At 36.0% G+C, this 17,594-nt stretch overlaps 1 protein-coding gene across 2 annotated transcripts in view; it reads right to left on the bottom strand.

Annotated features, from left to right (window-relative positions):
* Positions 1-17,594, bottom strand: part of ADAM9 (ADAM metallopeptidase domain 9) — a 93,702-nt gene that overhangs the window by 55,737 nt on the left and 20,371 nt on the right. For both annotated transcript variants that reach the window (XM_059049218.2, XM_067022783.1), the window contains 5 exons: positions 12,673-12,751; positions 7,108-7,184; positions 5,899-6,094; positions 3,958-4,023; positions 1,977-2,048 (listed from right to left, as the gene is read on the bottom strand). In XM_059049218.2, coding sequence (XP_058905201.1) covers positions 1,977-2,048; positions 3,958-4,023; positions 5,899-6,094; positions 7,108-7,184; positions 12,673-12,751 — 490 coding nt within the window. The remainder of the gene's footprint in view (positions 1-1,976; positions 2,049-3,957; positions 4,024-5,898; positions 6,095-7,107; positions 7,185-12,672; positions 12,752-17,594) is intronic.

Here is a 17,594-nt window from a genome sequence, read left to right as displayed (position 1 = left end):
GTGAAATAAGTCAGAAAGAGAAAGACAAATACAGTACGGTATCACTTACATGTGGAATCGAAAAACATACAACAAACTAGTGAATATAACAAAAAAGAAACAGACTCACAGATATAGAGAACAAACTAGTGGTTACCAGTGGGGAGAAGGAAGGGAGGGGGCAATACAGGGATAGGGGATTAAGAGGTACAAACTATTATACATAAAATAAGTTACAAGGATATATTGTACAACACAAGGAATAGTAGCCAATATTTTATAATAACTATAAATGGTGTATAACTTTAAAAATTGTGAATCAGCATACTGTACACCTGTAACGTATATAATATTGTACATCAACTATGCTTCAATAAAAAATAATACAATAAAATAAAGAATATGAGAATATCTTTTAAGTAACACAACTACTTAAATTTAAAACAGGACTCCTCCCCTCCAAAAAAAATTCCTTTCAATATAATGAGACTCTAACTTCTCAAGGGTCTCAGTTTCCTCATTCATAAAAAAAAAGTAAAGATTCAAAATCCTTTTTATCTTCCATTCCAAAATCTGACAAACTCTAGATATTTAAAGTTTTGGGTACTCTGATTCCAAAACTTTCCCTAAACTAATGCAAGCCTATTTATAGTCCATATTTAGCTCACTTAGTGTAAATATTCGTATATTTCACCACAGAAATATCAATGAGGTTGATTACAAGGTGCTACCACAGGACCCTGCGGGAGGTGTAATGTAATACATAGTGAACTATATGTTATAAATGTATGCGAAGTGAACTATATTACCTATCTAAACTCTTATCTAAAATTCTAATGACATGCACCCCAAAGGTTTCAGATAAAGGATTATGGAACTCATATCTAATTCACAGAGATACTATGAGGAATAAATGAGTTAATAAATGTAAGGCAATTGACTCAGTTTCTAGAATGTTATAAATATCCAAGAGAATGCTATCATTATCATCATCATCTTTATTATACTTGGTATTCGTATTAGGGGAACAACTTAGAGATGAAATTATCTTATAAGAACATGTAGCTAATTCTCCAATATCTCCCACTAGATGAATAAACTCCAAAATCTCAAACCAAATCCCTCCTTCTCTCTCTCTCTCTCACACAGACACACAGACACACACACATACACACACACACACACAGTGTCATAGTTTCAGAGAGAGGAGGCAGCCTTATTTAAAATAAGATTCTCTCAGTAAAAATTCAAAGATCTTTTCATAAACACCAAAGTACCTTAGCCTATCTGCTATGAAATAAAAGTCATATTTTATGGGAAGATGAGAAAAATTTAAACAAATACATTTTTCTCTGACCTTTGGCCTCCTCTCTCCCCGCACTGTGCATTGTGTATCTGCATTAGGCATCGACCAAACCTCCCCCATTGGCAGAAATACCTGCTCAACCATAAAGAGCAGCATTCTCCTAGCATCAATAAGACAACTCCTTAAAAGATAACATTCCTTCTTGACCTGTTAGGGGCCACGATGATAATTAAGTCTGGATTATGTAAACTGTCAATAATACCTCATTGAATGTACAGCTCTCTGTCTCAAAAAACTTATATAACTGTACCTTGACTTCTAACGAGGGGAACAGTTCTCAGAGCTTTCTGAGATGCTCTTCCTGGGTTATAATCCTCAAATTTGGCTCAATAAAATTTTCCATTTCTTTCTTAGATCAGCTGATGAATTTTTCATTGACACTACTCTAAAGATAAAGTAGATGCTAATTCGAAATCCCTTGCTTGTCTCAGAGTCTCTCTCTCTCTACAATTATACTTTACTTTTAAACATAAAAATGTTACAAAACAAATTAGAGAGCAGACCCCTGAAAGACTGAGTTACTTAGGCTCTAGAATAATCAGAGCTCAAAATGAGACAATTTAACAATTCTATTCGGAGACTGTGAGAGGAGAGGACAGAATAATCCCAGCTGATAGAAAATACAACTCACGCTATCCAAGTAGTTTGCTAAAAGAATCATCTCTTCTCGCACCGCAGTCTGGTTTCTTCCCATCATGTCATACTGAAAAGCAAAGAAGGGAAATCATTATCACCAAAGCAACTTAAGAATAAAATTTCTATAATCTCTTACAATGAAGATAAGAATGCAAATATTTCCTCTGAACCGAAAACTGAGGCACTTAGACATTCTCCTGCATTTCAAACTCATAAGTCTAAGGGATACATTTTAGTGAGAAATAGGAATAAAAGAAAAGCAGGTATGTGGGTGAAATGAATAATAATGAAAAAGCACTGAAACCTTAATTTTCTCCAAAGCAGTACAACTTTAAAATGAGTTTTGTACTTAACCGTCTTTAATTCATTTTAATGCAAAAATATTTTCAAGCATTTCACAAAGGTAGAGTTTAAAACAATCAAAATGCATAGATAAAGGAATGAAAGACCTCCTGATCCTTTCACCTCTTAGGCTAACAACATTACCAATAACCAATTTCTAAACTCTGGGCTAAATTAATTATCAGAGATTAACCAATGTTCACTAGTGAAAACATTATATGTAGATAGAAATATAGAGATATATAAAAGTTTAACCATATTAAGCCAAACAGTTGATTATGACTGATTCACTTCTTTGAGATCTAGCTAAATCCAAATGTCTATTTTAATAATATAACCAATTTAATAACTAATTAAAAGAACATTTTTAAAAGAATATGTGGTTTTACTCTATGATAAGGGCATTAATGACAGAATATATCAGATTTTATTAATTAGACATTTTATCATGATTCTCCTAAACAAGAAAAAAAATTTTTTTAACACATTTGACAAGGTTTGATTAAAATGGAACGATTTTTATTTTGAACCACTTTCTACCTATGTGGAGAGAGTAATAAAGAAAAACTTTTCAAATCTCTATTTTTGTCACTTGTCCACAACATTCTACAGGAACATTTTACACATTATCTGGGACAAAGTTCATGCTTGTTCATACTCCTTTATGCTTCTTCCTTCTACACTTGAGGATAATGAACCTACAATGAACAAATCTGAATATATTTCTATCTCTTAAAAATATGGCATGATTTTTTTCCAGTCTACATACAATAAGAGATTTTTTTTAAAAAAAAACATAAAAATCCTCAAAACTGTCTCTGCAGTTTACAAGAAAGGACTTGTCAGTCGTGTTAAGTTTCTGCAAACAGCTTATTCGCACAAACAACAAAGTTGGCAGTACAAGTCAGACAAAACAAGTAATCTATAGGTTAAATTATACAGCAGCTGTATCTAAAATTGATAATGCTGTAAATGCTGAAATAGATACATAACTTTTTTTAGTTGAGTAAAGCACAATTCTTAAGTATGAATAAGGAAAATGCCCTGGTGTTATCCTGTACAATGAAATAAATAGTAAAGGCTAAGCTGACCTATTCTCCTCTGCTCCCTTCTAAAGCATGCCAGAACCTGGAAGTTTTCTAACTCTTAAATAGAATAGATAGATAGATAGGTATCTCTTAGAGATATCTTTCTCTTAGATAGATAGTTTTCTATCTCTTAAATAGGTTAGCTGAAATTCTAGAAAGAAAAGCAATTTTATTAGGCAGAAAGCAATATCTGATTAACTGGGTTTAGCACCACAGTCCTTTAAATGTCTGAAAAAGTCTCAAGAGCTTAACTGATAGGCAGAACAGTTTCACTTAAGAAATTTAGCATATGCAAATCACCCAAAAGAACACGGGGAAGAAAATCACCAGTAAAAAATAAAGGTAGGGGTAATCTCATTTGCTACATTCAGTTCTGGAGGTATTAGGAATATCATGTATGAATATCAAGAAAAAAAGTCATTTTAGTTTTAAAATTACATTTAACAAAAATCAATACAAATATGTTATATTTAATATTTCCTTCATGGGATGCTCACTTCTCATCTGCTTTTCATGAAAAAGAAGAAAAACTGTCACCAATCCTACCCTTTCCTTGTCTACGACAATGAACAGCTCCACATAGCGGGTCTGTGGCAGGACAGCTCTTCTTCTCTGTCAAACACACAAACATCATAAAGGCAAAAAAAAAAAAAGAAAAAGGTATAAGGCTACACGTTTTTCATACATAATGAACTTACCCTAACCTCAAGTCACTTATTTCATGTCTGTTAAGAATTTCATAAAATGATTTTAACACATACTAGATCAATAAACCCAAAAAACACATTTTTTTAAAAAAGTGATATCTGCCATCTGTACTGATCTGAGAAAAATTCTATCTAGTTAAAGATAATATGAGTTATTCAAGTTTCCAAAGCAGAATAACTGATCTTCCAATATCTAAACTACACACACACACACACACACACACACACACACACACACACACACACAGAGTTTAATAGGAAACTCCATCACTTCGTTGGGAGTAGAAGAAAGAATATCTGCCAATAACCCAGAGCAGAAGGAAGGACGAGGTTGTCATTTTATTTTGTTGCTGCTGTTGTCCTTTATTTATTTTTGTTCCTTCCAGTTTCACTGAGATACAATTGACACTGACATACAAGGTTGCACTTTAAAAAAAAGTTTTGTACTTAACAAAATTAGTTTTGTGATTTTACAGAAATTTACATAAAGTATGTATAGAATGAGCTAAAATTTAATGTTTTCCAATGATCAAAAAGAACGGTACAGGGCTTCCCTGGTGGCGCAGTGGTTGAGAGTCCGCCTACCGATGCAGGGGACACAGCTTCGTGTCCCGGTCCGGGAGGATCCCACGTGCCGCGGAGCGGCTGGGCCCGTGAGCCGTGGCCGCTGAGCCTGCGCGTCCGGAGCCTGTGCTCCGCAACGGGAGAGGCCGCGACAGTGAGAGGCCCGCGTACCGCAAAAAAAAAAAAAAGAAAAAAAAAAAAGAACGGTACAAAAGTCAATAGAATGAATGGCAGGAGAGGCAATGAAAATAATGCCATAAACTAGTATGAGTTAATTAAAATACACCAGAAGAAGAGGCACAAGCCTCTTCTAACACAGCGACATCATCTCATTATGTAGAAAGCTGCCTTCTCTGCAACTGAGGTTCCTCTGGTCCTAGAAACAGTTCAGGTTCAGAGACTCAGGTCAAGCCTAAGCCAAGGAATCCTAAAGAAGTCTCAAAACAGGGATACCACGAGTGTCCCTGGAAAACATCTGAGATCATTAAGGTCCTAAAACTCAATCTCTCTCTCTCTTTCTCACTTTAGAGCTCCAGAATGACCACTCCAGTCTGTGTAAAGCATATCCACAACAAAAAGCCCACGACGACTTCCCTGGTGGCGCAGTGGTTAAGAATCTGCCTGCCAATGCAGGAGACACGGGTTCAAGCCCTGGTCCGGGAAGATCCCACGTGCCGCAGAGCAACTAAGTCCCTGCACCACAACTACTGAGCCTGTGCTCTAGAGCCCAAGTGCCACAACTACTGAAGCCTACGCACCTAGAGCCCGTGCTCCGCAACAAGAGAGGCTACCGCAATGAGAAGCCCGCACACCACAACGACGAGTAGCCCCCGCTCGCCGCAACTAGAGAAAGCCCGCACGCAGCAATGAAGACCCAAAGCAGCCAAAAAGTAAATAAATTAATTAATATTTTTTTAAAAGCCCACTGCTCTCTCAAAGTCACTGTAATGGGCTATTATTAGGTAGCAATGACAAAAAGAAATACAGTTACTGTTTAAGACTTAAGCCCTAGTTTCCAAAACACAGAAGCCTGATTGTACTCATCTTGCTGGCAGGAACTGCGTATTGCTCGTCTTTTTATCCCCTTAGTACCCATCACAAGGTCTGGCCCACAGATGGCAAAAACACAGTAATAACAGGTATTGGTTTAAGGAACAAACACATCATTTTTTTTAAACTTGAGTCTCAGCCGTGAAGAAATACATTATGTCCTTACTCGAAGTAGCTGAGTGACGCTAGGAGTCTCTTCCTCTTCATCCTTTGTGGTTTCTTCCTCTGGATCCTTGTTGGAAACCCCACATTTCACAGGCTCTTTGTGGACATCATCCATTCGATAAAAGATGTGCTCAAAATGAGAGCTGTTTTGCAGGGGTTCAATGCCATAACTCACATTCTCTATATGCAGCAAGCCTCTAAGTGTTGTTGTATTACACATACACAATTTTTTAGAATGAAAAAAAAAAAAAAAAAAAACAGGAAAAGGAATTAAGAAACCTGAATAAAAGTCCTACTTCTTAACATATGTAAGAAGGGGTGGAATGGGATAGAGAAAAACAGAGAGGCTTCAGAGGCAGGCAGACCTAAACTTAAAGGACAAGATGACTACTCACTAGCATGACTGCCTGAAAGTTACCTAACCTCTCTGAGGGTTTGCTGTATAAGGAAAGGCAATTCAGAACAGTGGCTAAAAGTGTGAAGTCTGGAGCCACAGGACCAGAGTTTGAATCCCAAATGTTTCCTACTAGCCTTAGTTTACATTCTCCATCATAGAGTTGTTCTGAAAACTAAATTATTTAATACACGCAAAATACTTAGAACGTTGCCTGGCACACAGTAACCGTTGTACAAGTATCATTACTTAAGTGGAAATAGTCATAGCCACCTTACAAAGTTGGCTTGAGAATTTAAAGTAATATTTCTTAGTTCAGTCAATCATGCAAACACTCAACCAGCCCAGTGTCATATTGCCTGGCCCTGAATCAATTTAATTTTAATATTATTATCACTTCACTTGATACATGATATGATTTCTCTGAACCTCAGCTTGCTCACCTAAATACGGAAATAATCAGCCCCTTTTCACAGTCCTTATGTACCTTAGATGAAAGAATGTAGGTGAAAATTTTATAAACCTAAAGGGTGACAGAAATTTAAAGTATGTGTTATTTTAAATAGCAAAGTTTATTCAGTGGACTCAAAAACATGAAATTTTTTCGTTATTAAAATTCATCAACTGCCAGACTGTCCTAAATAAACATGCTGAAAATGACTTTTGAAACACAGCTATAAAGACCTTCAGCAACATCAAAGTAAAATCTAAATTTAAGTCCCCTAAAATGACTTGATCTGGAGACAGAGACAGGTAAAGGGGAAAGAAATAAGGGAATGAAAAAAGAACAAAAAATTGATAAAGAAAATTCCTTACCTGAGTCCAAAACAGTTGCTAAGAGCAACGGATGAATTATAAACGCCCTCCACGTATCCCCGATAATGACAATGATTCTAAATGATAAAAACCGTATTATCTTCAAATACTGTTACATTGCTGAAAATCATCATAGAAACTGCAGAACTGACAAAATTATTTAAGGTCCATAAGCTAAAAATTTTTATTATTGGCATCCCATAATTATCACATGGCATTCTTTGTACTATCTTCAGACTGTCTACTATCACCCTACAGCTACACAAATGTTTAGGCAGAATTCCAGAGGACACTAAGTACAAACAACTCTACTCCTATAACCTTTAAACCTAGAAGCAGAACAAGGAAGCATAACGTCATGTTTAACATTTTTAATCACAGGCAAGAAGATGCCACAGCAGCCAAATGAAACCCAATACAGAAGAAGACCTTGTGACAGGCTAGTGACACCAAGGGGGAAAAAAATTCAGTACACGGCAAAAACAGTGACTTTGATCCGATGATTTTCATTTCTTCATATAAGCATACTGATTATACTATTATTATTATTATTATTATTATTATTAGTTATACATTTAACCATCTTTAAAAATTAAAGAGACTTTATCCTTAATCTTGAGCAAGAAATTGACCAGTGGAAATACAAGCATATCACTTACTAATATCAGATTTTTTTAGTACACAATGAGATTTTTTCATCTTTAAAACAATTGTAAAGCGCTAAAACAAAAAAAAAAGCCAAGGGGAGTGGGAGGAGGAGGAGGAGGACCAGCCCTGCCAGACCTCATGACATATCATCGGGCCTTAATAACAGTAGGGTCCTGGTGGTGTGTTAACTGAGAGACCAACTAGTGGGGCAGAAAATACAAAGTCTCAAAATAGACTGAAATACATGTGGAACCTTATATGATAAAAATGGCATCTCAAATCACTGAGGCAAAGATGCACTGTTTAACAAGTGGAGCTCAGCCAAGCGGTTAGACATTCAAAAAAGGATAAAAGTAGATCCATACCTCACACCATACATAAGAATTAAAGCTCCAAATGGATCAAGAATCCAAACATTTAAAAAAATGAACCCATGCAAGAACTAAAAGAAAACATGGGTGAATTCCTCTTTAAGCTGGTGTGGAGAAACTTTCTATCACTCAAAATCTAGAGTCAACAGAAGAAAAGGCTGATAATTTTCACCGTATTAAAAAAAATTTTTTTTAACTTCTACATTAAAAGAAACACCAAAAAAACAAAGTCAAAAGACAACTCAGAGACTGGTGAGAAGTATCTGTAACTTTTATCATAGATAAAACTACACTATATTATATATAATACAAAGAACTCTGAACCATTAAAGGGGAAAGATTAAACCTAATAGAAGATGGAGCAAAAGAGTTGAACAGACAATTCACAAAAGAAGACATAAAAATGCCCTTATATAAATGAAAAGATTTTCAATTTCACTAATGATACGGTAAGAACCTATGAGTCTATGCTGATATAAACAAATAAGAAGGAAAAACTCTTCCTTAACAATAGAAACCACCAGTGAATACAGAAGCACTGATGAAATCAGGAAATCACCATTTTGACAACCATCATAACTGATTCAGGCAAATACTAAAAGTAGTGGGTAAAAATTTGGGAAGCATTGGGATAGTTACTAAGCCTCAAAGTATCTAACCAAAAAAGGCAAAACACAGTAACTTTACAGAGAAGAAACCTAGCAGACAACTCCGTACTCATCAATGTAAACACTGTCAGTGATAAACTAATTGCAGCACATGCCCATGATATGATACAAGAATGGCTCAATGTCCCTTCAGGGTGGATTCCTGCCCAAAGTGCATAACCTGAATCCAATCATGAGTAAACATCACACAAACCCAAATTGCGGCACGTTCTACAAAAAGTCAGCCTGTCCTTTTCCAAAATGCCAATGTTGTGAAATACAAGGGAAGACTACGGATGTCCAGATTAAAGGAAACGGGAGACCGCTGAGCACAACACGTGAACTTGGATACCCTTTCACTATAAGGTACATTACTAGGATAATGGACCAAAACAAATATCAATAAGGTATGTAACTGAATAACAGTATTGCTTCAATGTTAACTCCCTACTTTTGAGAACTATACTATGGTGACATAAAAGAAATTCTTGGTTTTAGGAAACTTACACTGAAGTATTTAAGGGTAAAGGGACATGAAGAGTATGTATACAACATACTCTTCAGGAAAAAAAAAAAAAGAGAGAGAAGAAGGGATAAAGTACAGTGGTAAATGCTAACATTTGGAGAATCTAGGTGAAGCGTATGCACGAATGTTTTCTATTATTCCTGCAACTTTTCCTATAAGTCTAAAACTGTGAACATTTTTTTAAAAATTAAACAATTATGCACTAAACAACACAGGTGAAATTTCAACATTTTACAACTTTTTCCAGTGTGAGGCTATTTACAACCACTGTTTTCTTTCTAGTGCTCTGTAGTTAAAGTCCAGCTTTGATATTGTCTTCTTCTCACTAGAGGAAAAGAAACACCTCTTCTATTACAGATGAGGTAGCACTTATGAGGTAGTAATACAGTAACTCACAGAGCTCAAAAGTTAAATGCTTCTTGCTTCCCCTATAATAGAAGCTCTCATTTGACATGACTGAAATCCAGCACTTGATCACTCAATCTACCAACTTGATGGTATCTCTTTAATAACTTGGTTTTATTACATCTTTCCAGAGCCTACAATTTAGTTTTTTAAAAAAACAACAAATCCTATTTCGCAAGTTTACAAAACATCCAATTGAATCGCATGATTAGAGTAAAGGTATAAATGGCATAAACAGTTTTGGAAACACAAAAACTGTAAGCAAAAAACTCAACTACTGAGAAGTATCTGAGAAGAGCCTACCAGCCACAAGAGCCAGAGGGCTTGGGGCAGTCAACAAATTTTTCAGAGGGAAGCAGGAGCATTAATTAACTGAAGGTGTTAGTTGAGAGACTTTCTAATGCATTTGCAAGGTACCCCAGAGTTCAAAGACTAATACTAATTTGGACTTTTATTTCATACAGCAACTCATATCAAGTGGTTATTAAAACTGTGTTTCTTTGTGAAAAATGGCCTTGTGAAAGATGCTGATGATGAAAGCCACATAAGAGCTTTACAAATTAGGTTAAATAACAGAATCACAAGGGAAAGCGTTTACACTTTCTCAGTGTAACTTAACTGCATTTTATGAAAAAAAGTATATTCCATGATGATATCTGACAATGTTGCCACACACACAAAAATCCCAGTACCAAAGTTTTAATTACTATCTCAAATCTACAGTCACACTTTTATCTATTTGAATAATATTCAATAACCAATAAGTGAAAGGCTCCATCTGTCTTAGTTTATATTTTTCAAACACCCAGGAAAACATAATTAAATTGTAATACTTTATGATAACAGTTGAATAAACTTCTATAAAACTGAAATCTATTTTTAGCAGTTTTAAGCATATAAACTTTCAATAATAGTAAAAAATAATATTTATTGAGTTCACAGTTGTTGGACTGACTATTCTCAGTAGTATCTTACAAGTATTGACTCATTTAAGCTTCCCAATAACTCCATGAAGTTATAATTATTATTCCCATTTTAAGGTGAGGATTCTAAGGCACAAACAGGTTAAAGAAACTTGACCAGCAAGTAAATAATAGAGCCAGGAATCAAGTCCAAGCAGTGTGTGTTACCAAAATCCAGGCCAAGAAACCGCTCCAAGAGAACAAATGCCTTTTTAAAATCACTGCTTTTGTTGAGTGGCATAAATTGTGTGGTCTTTGGTCTCATGCTATAGTGATCTTCGGATGGATGATTGGATGGATGGATGAACGGCTGAATGGATTATCTGTGTTCTGGTTTATGCTATCACATACATTTAAACTCCTCTACTATTTTGCTATTAAACAATGGACAAACAATAAAACAAAACAAATAAAATAAAATAAAACAATGGACAAACAGAACACCGAGATAAAGGAGTCAGAAAACAGGCCAGCAAAGGATGGATCTAAGTCAGCATTGCCTTTTTTTTTTAAGTACTAATAATTAATCTTAAATAAAGGGTTTCATAATTCAAAAAGAGTCATGTACCACAATGCTCACTGCAGCTCTATTTACAATAGCCAGCACATGGAAGCAACCCAAGTGTCCATTGACAGATGAATGGATAAAGAAGATGTAGAACTTATAGACAATGGAATATTACTCAACCAGAAAAAGAAACGAAATTGAGTTATGTGTAGTGAGGTGGATGGACCTAGAGTCTGTCATACAGAGTGAAGTAAGTCAGAAACAGAAAAGCAAATACCGTATGCTAACACATATATATGGAGTCAAAAAAAAAAAAAAAAAAGGTTCTGATGAACCTAGGGGCAGAACAGGAATAAAGACACGGACGTAGAGAATGGACTTGAGGACACAGGGAGGGGGAAAAGGTAAGCTGGGACGAAGTGAGAGAGTGGCATGGACATATATACACTACCAAATGTCAAATAGATAGCTAGTGGGAAGCAGCCGCATAGCACAGGGAGATCAGCTCGGTGCTTTGTGACCACCTAGAGGGGTGGGATAGGGAGGGTGGGAGGGAGATGCAAGAGGGAGGGGATATGGGGATATATGTCTATGTATAGCTGATTCACTTTGTTATACAGCAGAAACTAACACACCATTGTAAAGCAATTATACTCCAATAAAGATGTTAAAAATAAATAAATAAAATAAAATAAAGGTTTTGCCTTCTATTTATTTGAAGAGAGCTGCAGAAGTGCAAAACTAACATAAACAATTCCACCTAGCGAAACATAACAAAGCTCAGGGGAAAAAATAATACGTGTTTAATGGTAACAAAGATTTCTCATGAAAACTATAGCAAAAAATAATAATATATAATACCTAACTGCCAAAAGGGACTTTTAAGACACTCTTCCCAACTAAAATTAGAAATACTTATGCTCTAATTAAATAACACATAAAGCAAAGTTGACATCTGCCAATTATTTCAAGTATTCCTGGCCGGTTCTGTCCTCAGGAAAACTCTGTTCTCTGATGCAAAAAGGACCACACTTCTTATGAAAAGAATTGTTTTCAGCAAAAAATCAGAACATATAATAGGAAACAAGTGTTTGTTCTTTACTAAGTACTAATGGCAAGTCAAATGGTTTAATAAGGAAGTAAGATGTACTTTAAGAGGTATCCATTTTCAGCAAAATAAATAAAATAAATAAAATTTAAAAATAAATCAAACTTTTCCCCTTCATAATCAGTAGGATTATCATTAAATGGAAGATTATTTTCCTGGTTTTTAAAAAATCACTTGACCATGGAGAACCAGAAGAGCTGTAAGGTAAATACAGTTTAATTTATGTCAATGCACTCACACTGCCACCCCAGGACAATGCCATACGTAATCATATCAAAAGAGGCCCCTGGCAAAGCACAAGGTAACAGTCCTGAGTACCTGAAGAGAACGCGCACTTTAAAATTATAATTGTTTTAAATTCTGCTATAGGGTCAGGAGGAAATATATTACCTGTATATCAGGGTAGTCAGAGATCAGAGCCCCTTCCTTGTTGTAGGTATAAACTACAAAATCTTTGGGTAAAAGGTCCCTGCAAGAGGAATAAAACACACCATTTAAAATTATTTTTATCTATTTGCAACTAAGGACACAACTTGTAAGGCATTATTCCCAGAAGAGATGAGCAGAAATGAAAACTTTCACCTGATAAATTGTTATTCAAAGAAGGAGCTACCATAAAACTAAAAGCTCATGAAGGGACTTGCATTCGAAATCATGTGCTGTTCTCACTGTCATAAAACGCTGGTTGCATAAAACGTAACATCCTTAAAGTTTTCTGATACATGTCATAGGAAAAGTATAAATTAGGTTCTATAGTACATCATCTTTCTAGAAGAAAATAAATGATTTTACCCTCTTTTAAATGTCCTATATAAAGAAGCAGCACTCCTTTCCTTGACCTCCTAAGTACGGGGACAAAATCTGTGCCAGCTGTTGGAGGAAACAGTCATTGCTGATTCCTGAAGCTTCCTTCCATGTCAAGGTAGACTGATAGTGGAAACCACACGTGCAAAACAGGCTTAGCTTTGTCAACGAAAAGATATCCTGTGATGCTTGTTGAAGATGGTAAGGCAGACTTTATTATCGACATAAGTATAGGGACCACTGCAAGGGGATTTTACAGGGCGGTGGGGAGAAAGACCAGGCTCAACTCCAAATACAGCATGGGCAAGTGGGAATTTATGACCAAGGTGCATGGTGAGGGTCAGTGGATGGAAAATTGCTAAGAGGAAACAACAGGGGTGAGGGGCGTCCTGGCCAAACCAACCTAACAGATTCTTGCTGAGGACAGGTCAGGGTGATCAGACATCACTGGGCGGGGAAGGGGAGTGGAAGATAAAGAACCTGATCAGACATCCAGTGGGATCATATACGGGGGGAGGGGGAAGTTCTTGCTAAAACTAGATTTTACAACAAACTGCACTGATGGACCTGAGAGAAGGTTCAGGAACCTGACGAAAGTTTGGTCAAGCAAAGAATCTTTTGTCAGTCTCCCTTCTTGTTCAAGGAAAGAAAAGACATTCTTCTTTCCTCTGAATAATACAAGTCCATTTCCTCATTCAGTTGTCTTTTGTTCATTACAGACCAGCTGAATCATCTATTGGAACCTGATAGTAGAAGATATTTGCTGGGTGGTGCTAGCAGTCAGGCATTTAATGAGGGGAGTTGCTATGAAAAATAAAAGAAAAACAAAGATTAACAGTTAGAAACCCAGTTTCTGAGTCCAGGAGGAAGCCATCAAGATTTTTTAGACTTGAGCTTGGAGCATCTGCAGGTGTTAGACTGAGGTTGGCACTGGCCACCTGACACATTTTCCTAGTTTGCAGTTTCAACGTCACTGGTGATAGCATCAGGTATTCTGATGAATTTCCCGAGAGGTCCACACAGCAGGAGGCATGAAGCTTGCCCATACATGATCTATTGTAATCATTTTTTTTTGAAGTTTCTATCAAGTCTTCCAGCTGCAGCTTACAGAGTTTCAGGAAAAGGGCAGTTTTAGTTGTCAATGATTCCAAGTCAGACAGGACAAAAATTGGAAATGTGAACTTAGAAAGTTGTAGCCAGATACTGGAGGAAACTAGAAGAATTCAGGATTTGGTAAAGCTGGCAAAATGTGCAAGATGAAAGCTGCAACAGTTCACTGTAGTTTTCCATTGAAACAAACAAAAAAGCACATTCTCTCTATAGTCACCCCCATTTCTGTGAAAGATAAAGTAAGACTAATTTCTTTGCAAGGAAGTTTGGTCTCATTAAACTTGGCCTGGTTATTTACATAAGTACAGCAAAAATAGTGATTGACCACATAGTACCTTGTTTGAGTTTACTTTGCTGGAGCATTGCCTCTCAAGGCTAAGAAGCCAAGTCAAGAACTTGCCACCATATCTGACTGCAATACCTATAGATTTGGGTGAATTCCTCTCTTCTGAAGGTTCCCCAAATATCCTGAGGTTCCTGGTCCTGCCAGAAGTGACTTTCCTTACTCACCTGTAAGGCAGGAAACCCTGTAAGCCAGGAACAGGATGGTTCTCCCAAGGGGAGCTGTATAAACATTGCCTTCTTAAAGTCAACCTTAGTTCCTTAGAGCTATCCGGTCATATCTGATTCAGTACACATCATTCCCAAATATGATATTACAATCAAAGTCTTGGTAATATAAGCAAGGTTTCCAATTGCTTTGTGTTAAAAGGAGGATAGATTTTGACTGAACTTATGCAAGTAACTATACTGCCGTGAATATGATGGGTTAACACATCCAATAAACCTGATTAGTTCAACATCTCTCTTTTCATAAGGAGATAAATCCTTTGAGATTTTCCAAGGGCCAGTTTGGAAATATCAAAGTTAGTTTGGGGTCAAAGAGAACTCCACTTAGAATTTGATTTGGGGAAATTGTCAAAAATGCCAAAAGGTTTGAACATTTGACTAAATTGGATCACAGGTGTCACTGTGAAACAACACTTAACTGTCCATTTAACCAAAGTCACAATTAAAAGATTTCAAAGGCAAATACAGAAAGTTACACAGTTATTAAAAAAAAAAACAAAAAACAAAAAACTCTTAGCTTTCTTAATATTGAGAAGATCTGGTTTTCTTAAATAATCAAAGACCTGATAAACACATGACACACAGGAAATTATCTTAAAACACAAAATCTTATCTTCCCAAGCTGATTACTTAACTGTAAAGAAAAACAACCTTTTTTACCATTTCCTATTAAGAGGAAACCAATAATCTAAGAAAACCTTGTGTTTTAACAGAGAAAGAAAACCAAATTCTGGTTTTATATCAGTGTACTATTAATACTAAGGCAAATTAAACAAACAAACCAAACAACCTTACAAGTAAATCCATCCAATAGTAGCCAGTTTTGACCACACAAGGAAAGATTCCTTTTCCAAGGTCCCTTTGCCACAAACTTTCTTTAGACATTTTCTTACTTCGCTCAGTTTTTGTCCTACATTTTTCTTCTTTCTCATTCTGGAAAAACCATTCATTCTACTTTGGGACAAAATTATTCTCTCTTACCCTTAGCAAAACATCTTTCATACCCTTCCTTATCAAAAATACACCTTATATTTTCCTTGCATACAGTTTGTTTTCTTTACCCTTATTATTCCTAGTAGTTTCATTTATTTATATTGATTCGATTTCTTAATCATTAGTAATTCTAATTTTCAGTAAAAACTAGGAAGCAGGCAATCGCAAACTGTCTGCTACATACTATCATTCTGTAATAATGAATACATTATTTCATAATTTCTAGAGATGTGTCTTTTTCACAGTACAATTCTTCATGCTTACTAACAGATCTAAATGTATTTAGCTTCTCTATACCATAGGAAAACAAGATGCCAAAAGTAAATAAAATTAAATTTCTCTTCTGCAATTAATATTTCAATATTTTATCTTATTTGGAAATTATGTAGTCAATGATTACCCATCTTTGACTTAACTTCGTATAGCTTTAAAGTTTCAAGTTATGAAAAAAATTTTTGAAACTATTTTTCAGGAGGCATAAAATATAATTACCATTGGAAAGTTCATTTATAAACTTTTATTCCACTTACATCTATTTAATTTACTTGTTCTGAACAATTATACTTGAATTACTCATGAAATTTTCATGAGCCATTAATTAAACAAAGCTAGCCATCCATCATCTTAAGTTGTTTTTCTTGTTGACAAGTCACGCAAGTATCAAAAAATAAAAATCACAAAAGCGAAGAACAAAAAATTATATATTTATGGTTCTTGCCTCTTTTTTTTAACTGCCATGCTTGACATCAAGCAATTCCTTTTTATTATACATTTTGTTCTAAGGGTTGATTTATAATTTGTAATCTTAAATATCTGGTAGAGATAACATAAGCTTGTCTGAATAGTAAACATAGGTGGAAAAAATTGCATCTCTGCATTACATATTTCAAGCCGACAGCCCTGAAGTTGTCAGTTTATCAACAACTGTATCAACAATATAAGAACTAGCAAAAAGATTATTCAAGATCATGTGAACTTAAAAAAAACTTGGGGGGCTTCCCTGGGGCTTCCCTGGTGGCGCAGTGGTTGGGAGTCCGCCTGCCGATGCAGGGGACGCGGGTTCGTGCCTCGCTCTGGGAAGATCCCACGTGCCGCGGAGCGGCTGGGCCCGTGAGCCGTGGCCGCTGAGCCTGCGCGTCCGGAGCCTGTGCTCCGCAACGGGGGAGGCCAAAAAAACTCGGGTTAGTTTCTGTATTCCTGAGAGTTTTAAGAAAATAATTTATCTAAGTGCTCATTTATCTCCAAACCAATTTGAATAGAACTCTTTAAGGGATTTTATAAATTAATGTGATAATACCATCCAGAGGTAGGAAACTATCACACACCTATAACATACATATATAGAGAAATACATAAACATACAGACGCAAATAGAGAACGTAGAGTTTTCATTTTAAAATTTTAGCCGTGAGTCAGTAAAACAGCAATACAATCTCATTTGTTTATCTCCACTTCGTATTTTCATCTGAACTGTCTCTGGCAAATAAAACAAGTTAAGGTCACCTGCCTACCAAGACTTCTGGAGGAGACTTTTAAGATTTTCTTTTGCCGTGATATGTAATCTTCCTTTGCCGTGGTCTAAATTTTAGGCAACAGACTGAAGAGACATCTAACTGCTGTCTGGATGTTTCCAAAGTCCATGTGAGTGGATGAATCATCCAGTTCTATTTCCGAATAGCCTTTTGTTCCTCTTTTCAGACTCAAGTAGTTGCTTTCAAGGCTACCTGAGTTTCTTGAGAGCCCCCGATGGATGGCAAGGGACCAAAAATGGAAGCGACCATGGGGGGCTGCGGGGCTGCAGCGGGAGGGGAAAGTCTGATGGGTGTGGACAGAGG

This window comes from Kogia breviceps, chromosome 20 (assembly GCF_026419965.1).
Source record: "Kogia breviceps isolate mKogBre1 chromosome 20, mKogBre1 haplotype 1, whole genome shotgun sequence".
Classification (NCBI taxonomy): domain Eukaryota; kingdom Metazoa; phylum Chordata; class Mammalia; order Artiodactyla; family Physeteridae; genus Kogia; species Kogia breviceps.
The sequence above is the reverse complement of the archived record's forward strand: the minus strand, read 5'-3'. Positions and strand labels throughout refer to the sequence as shown.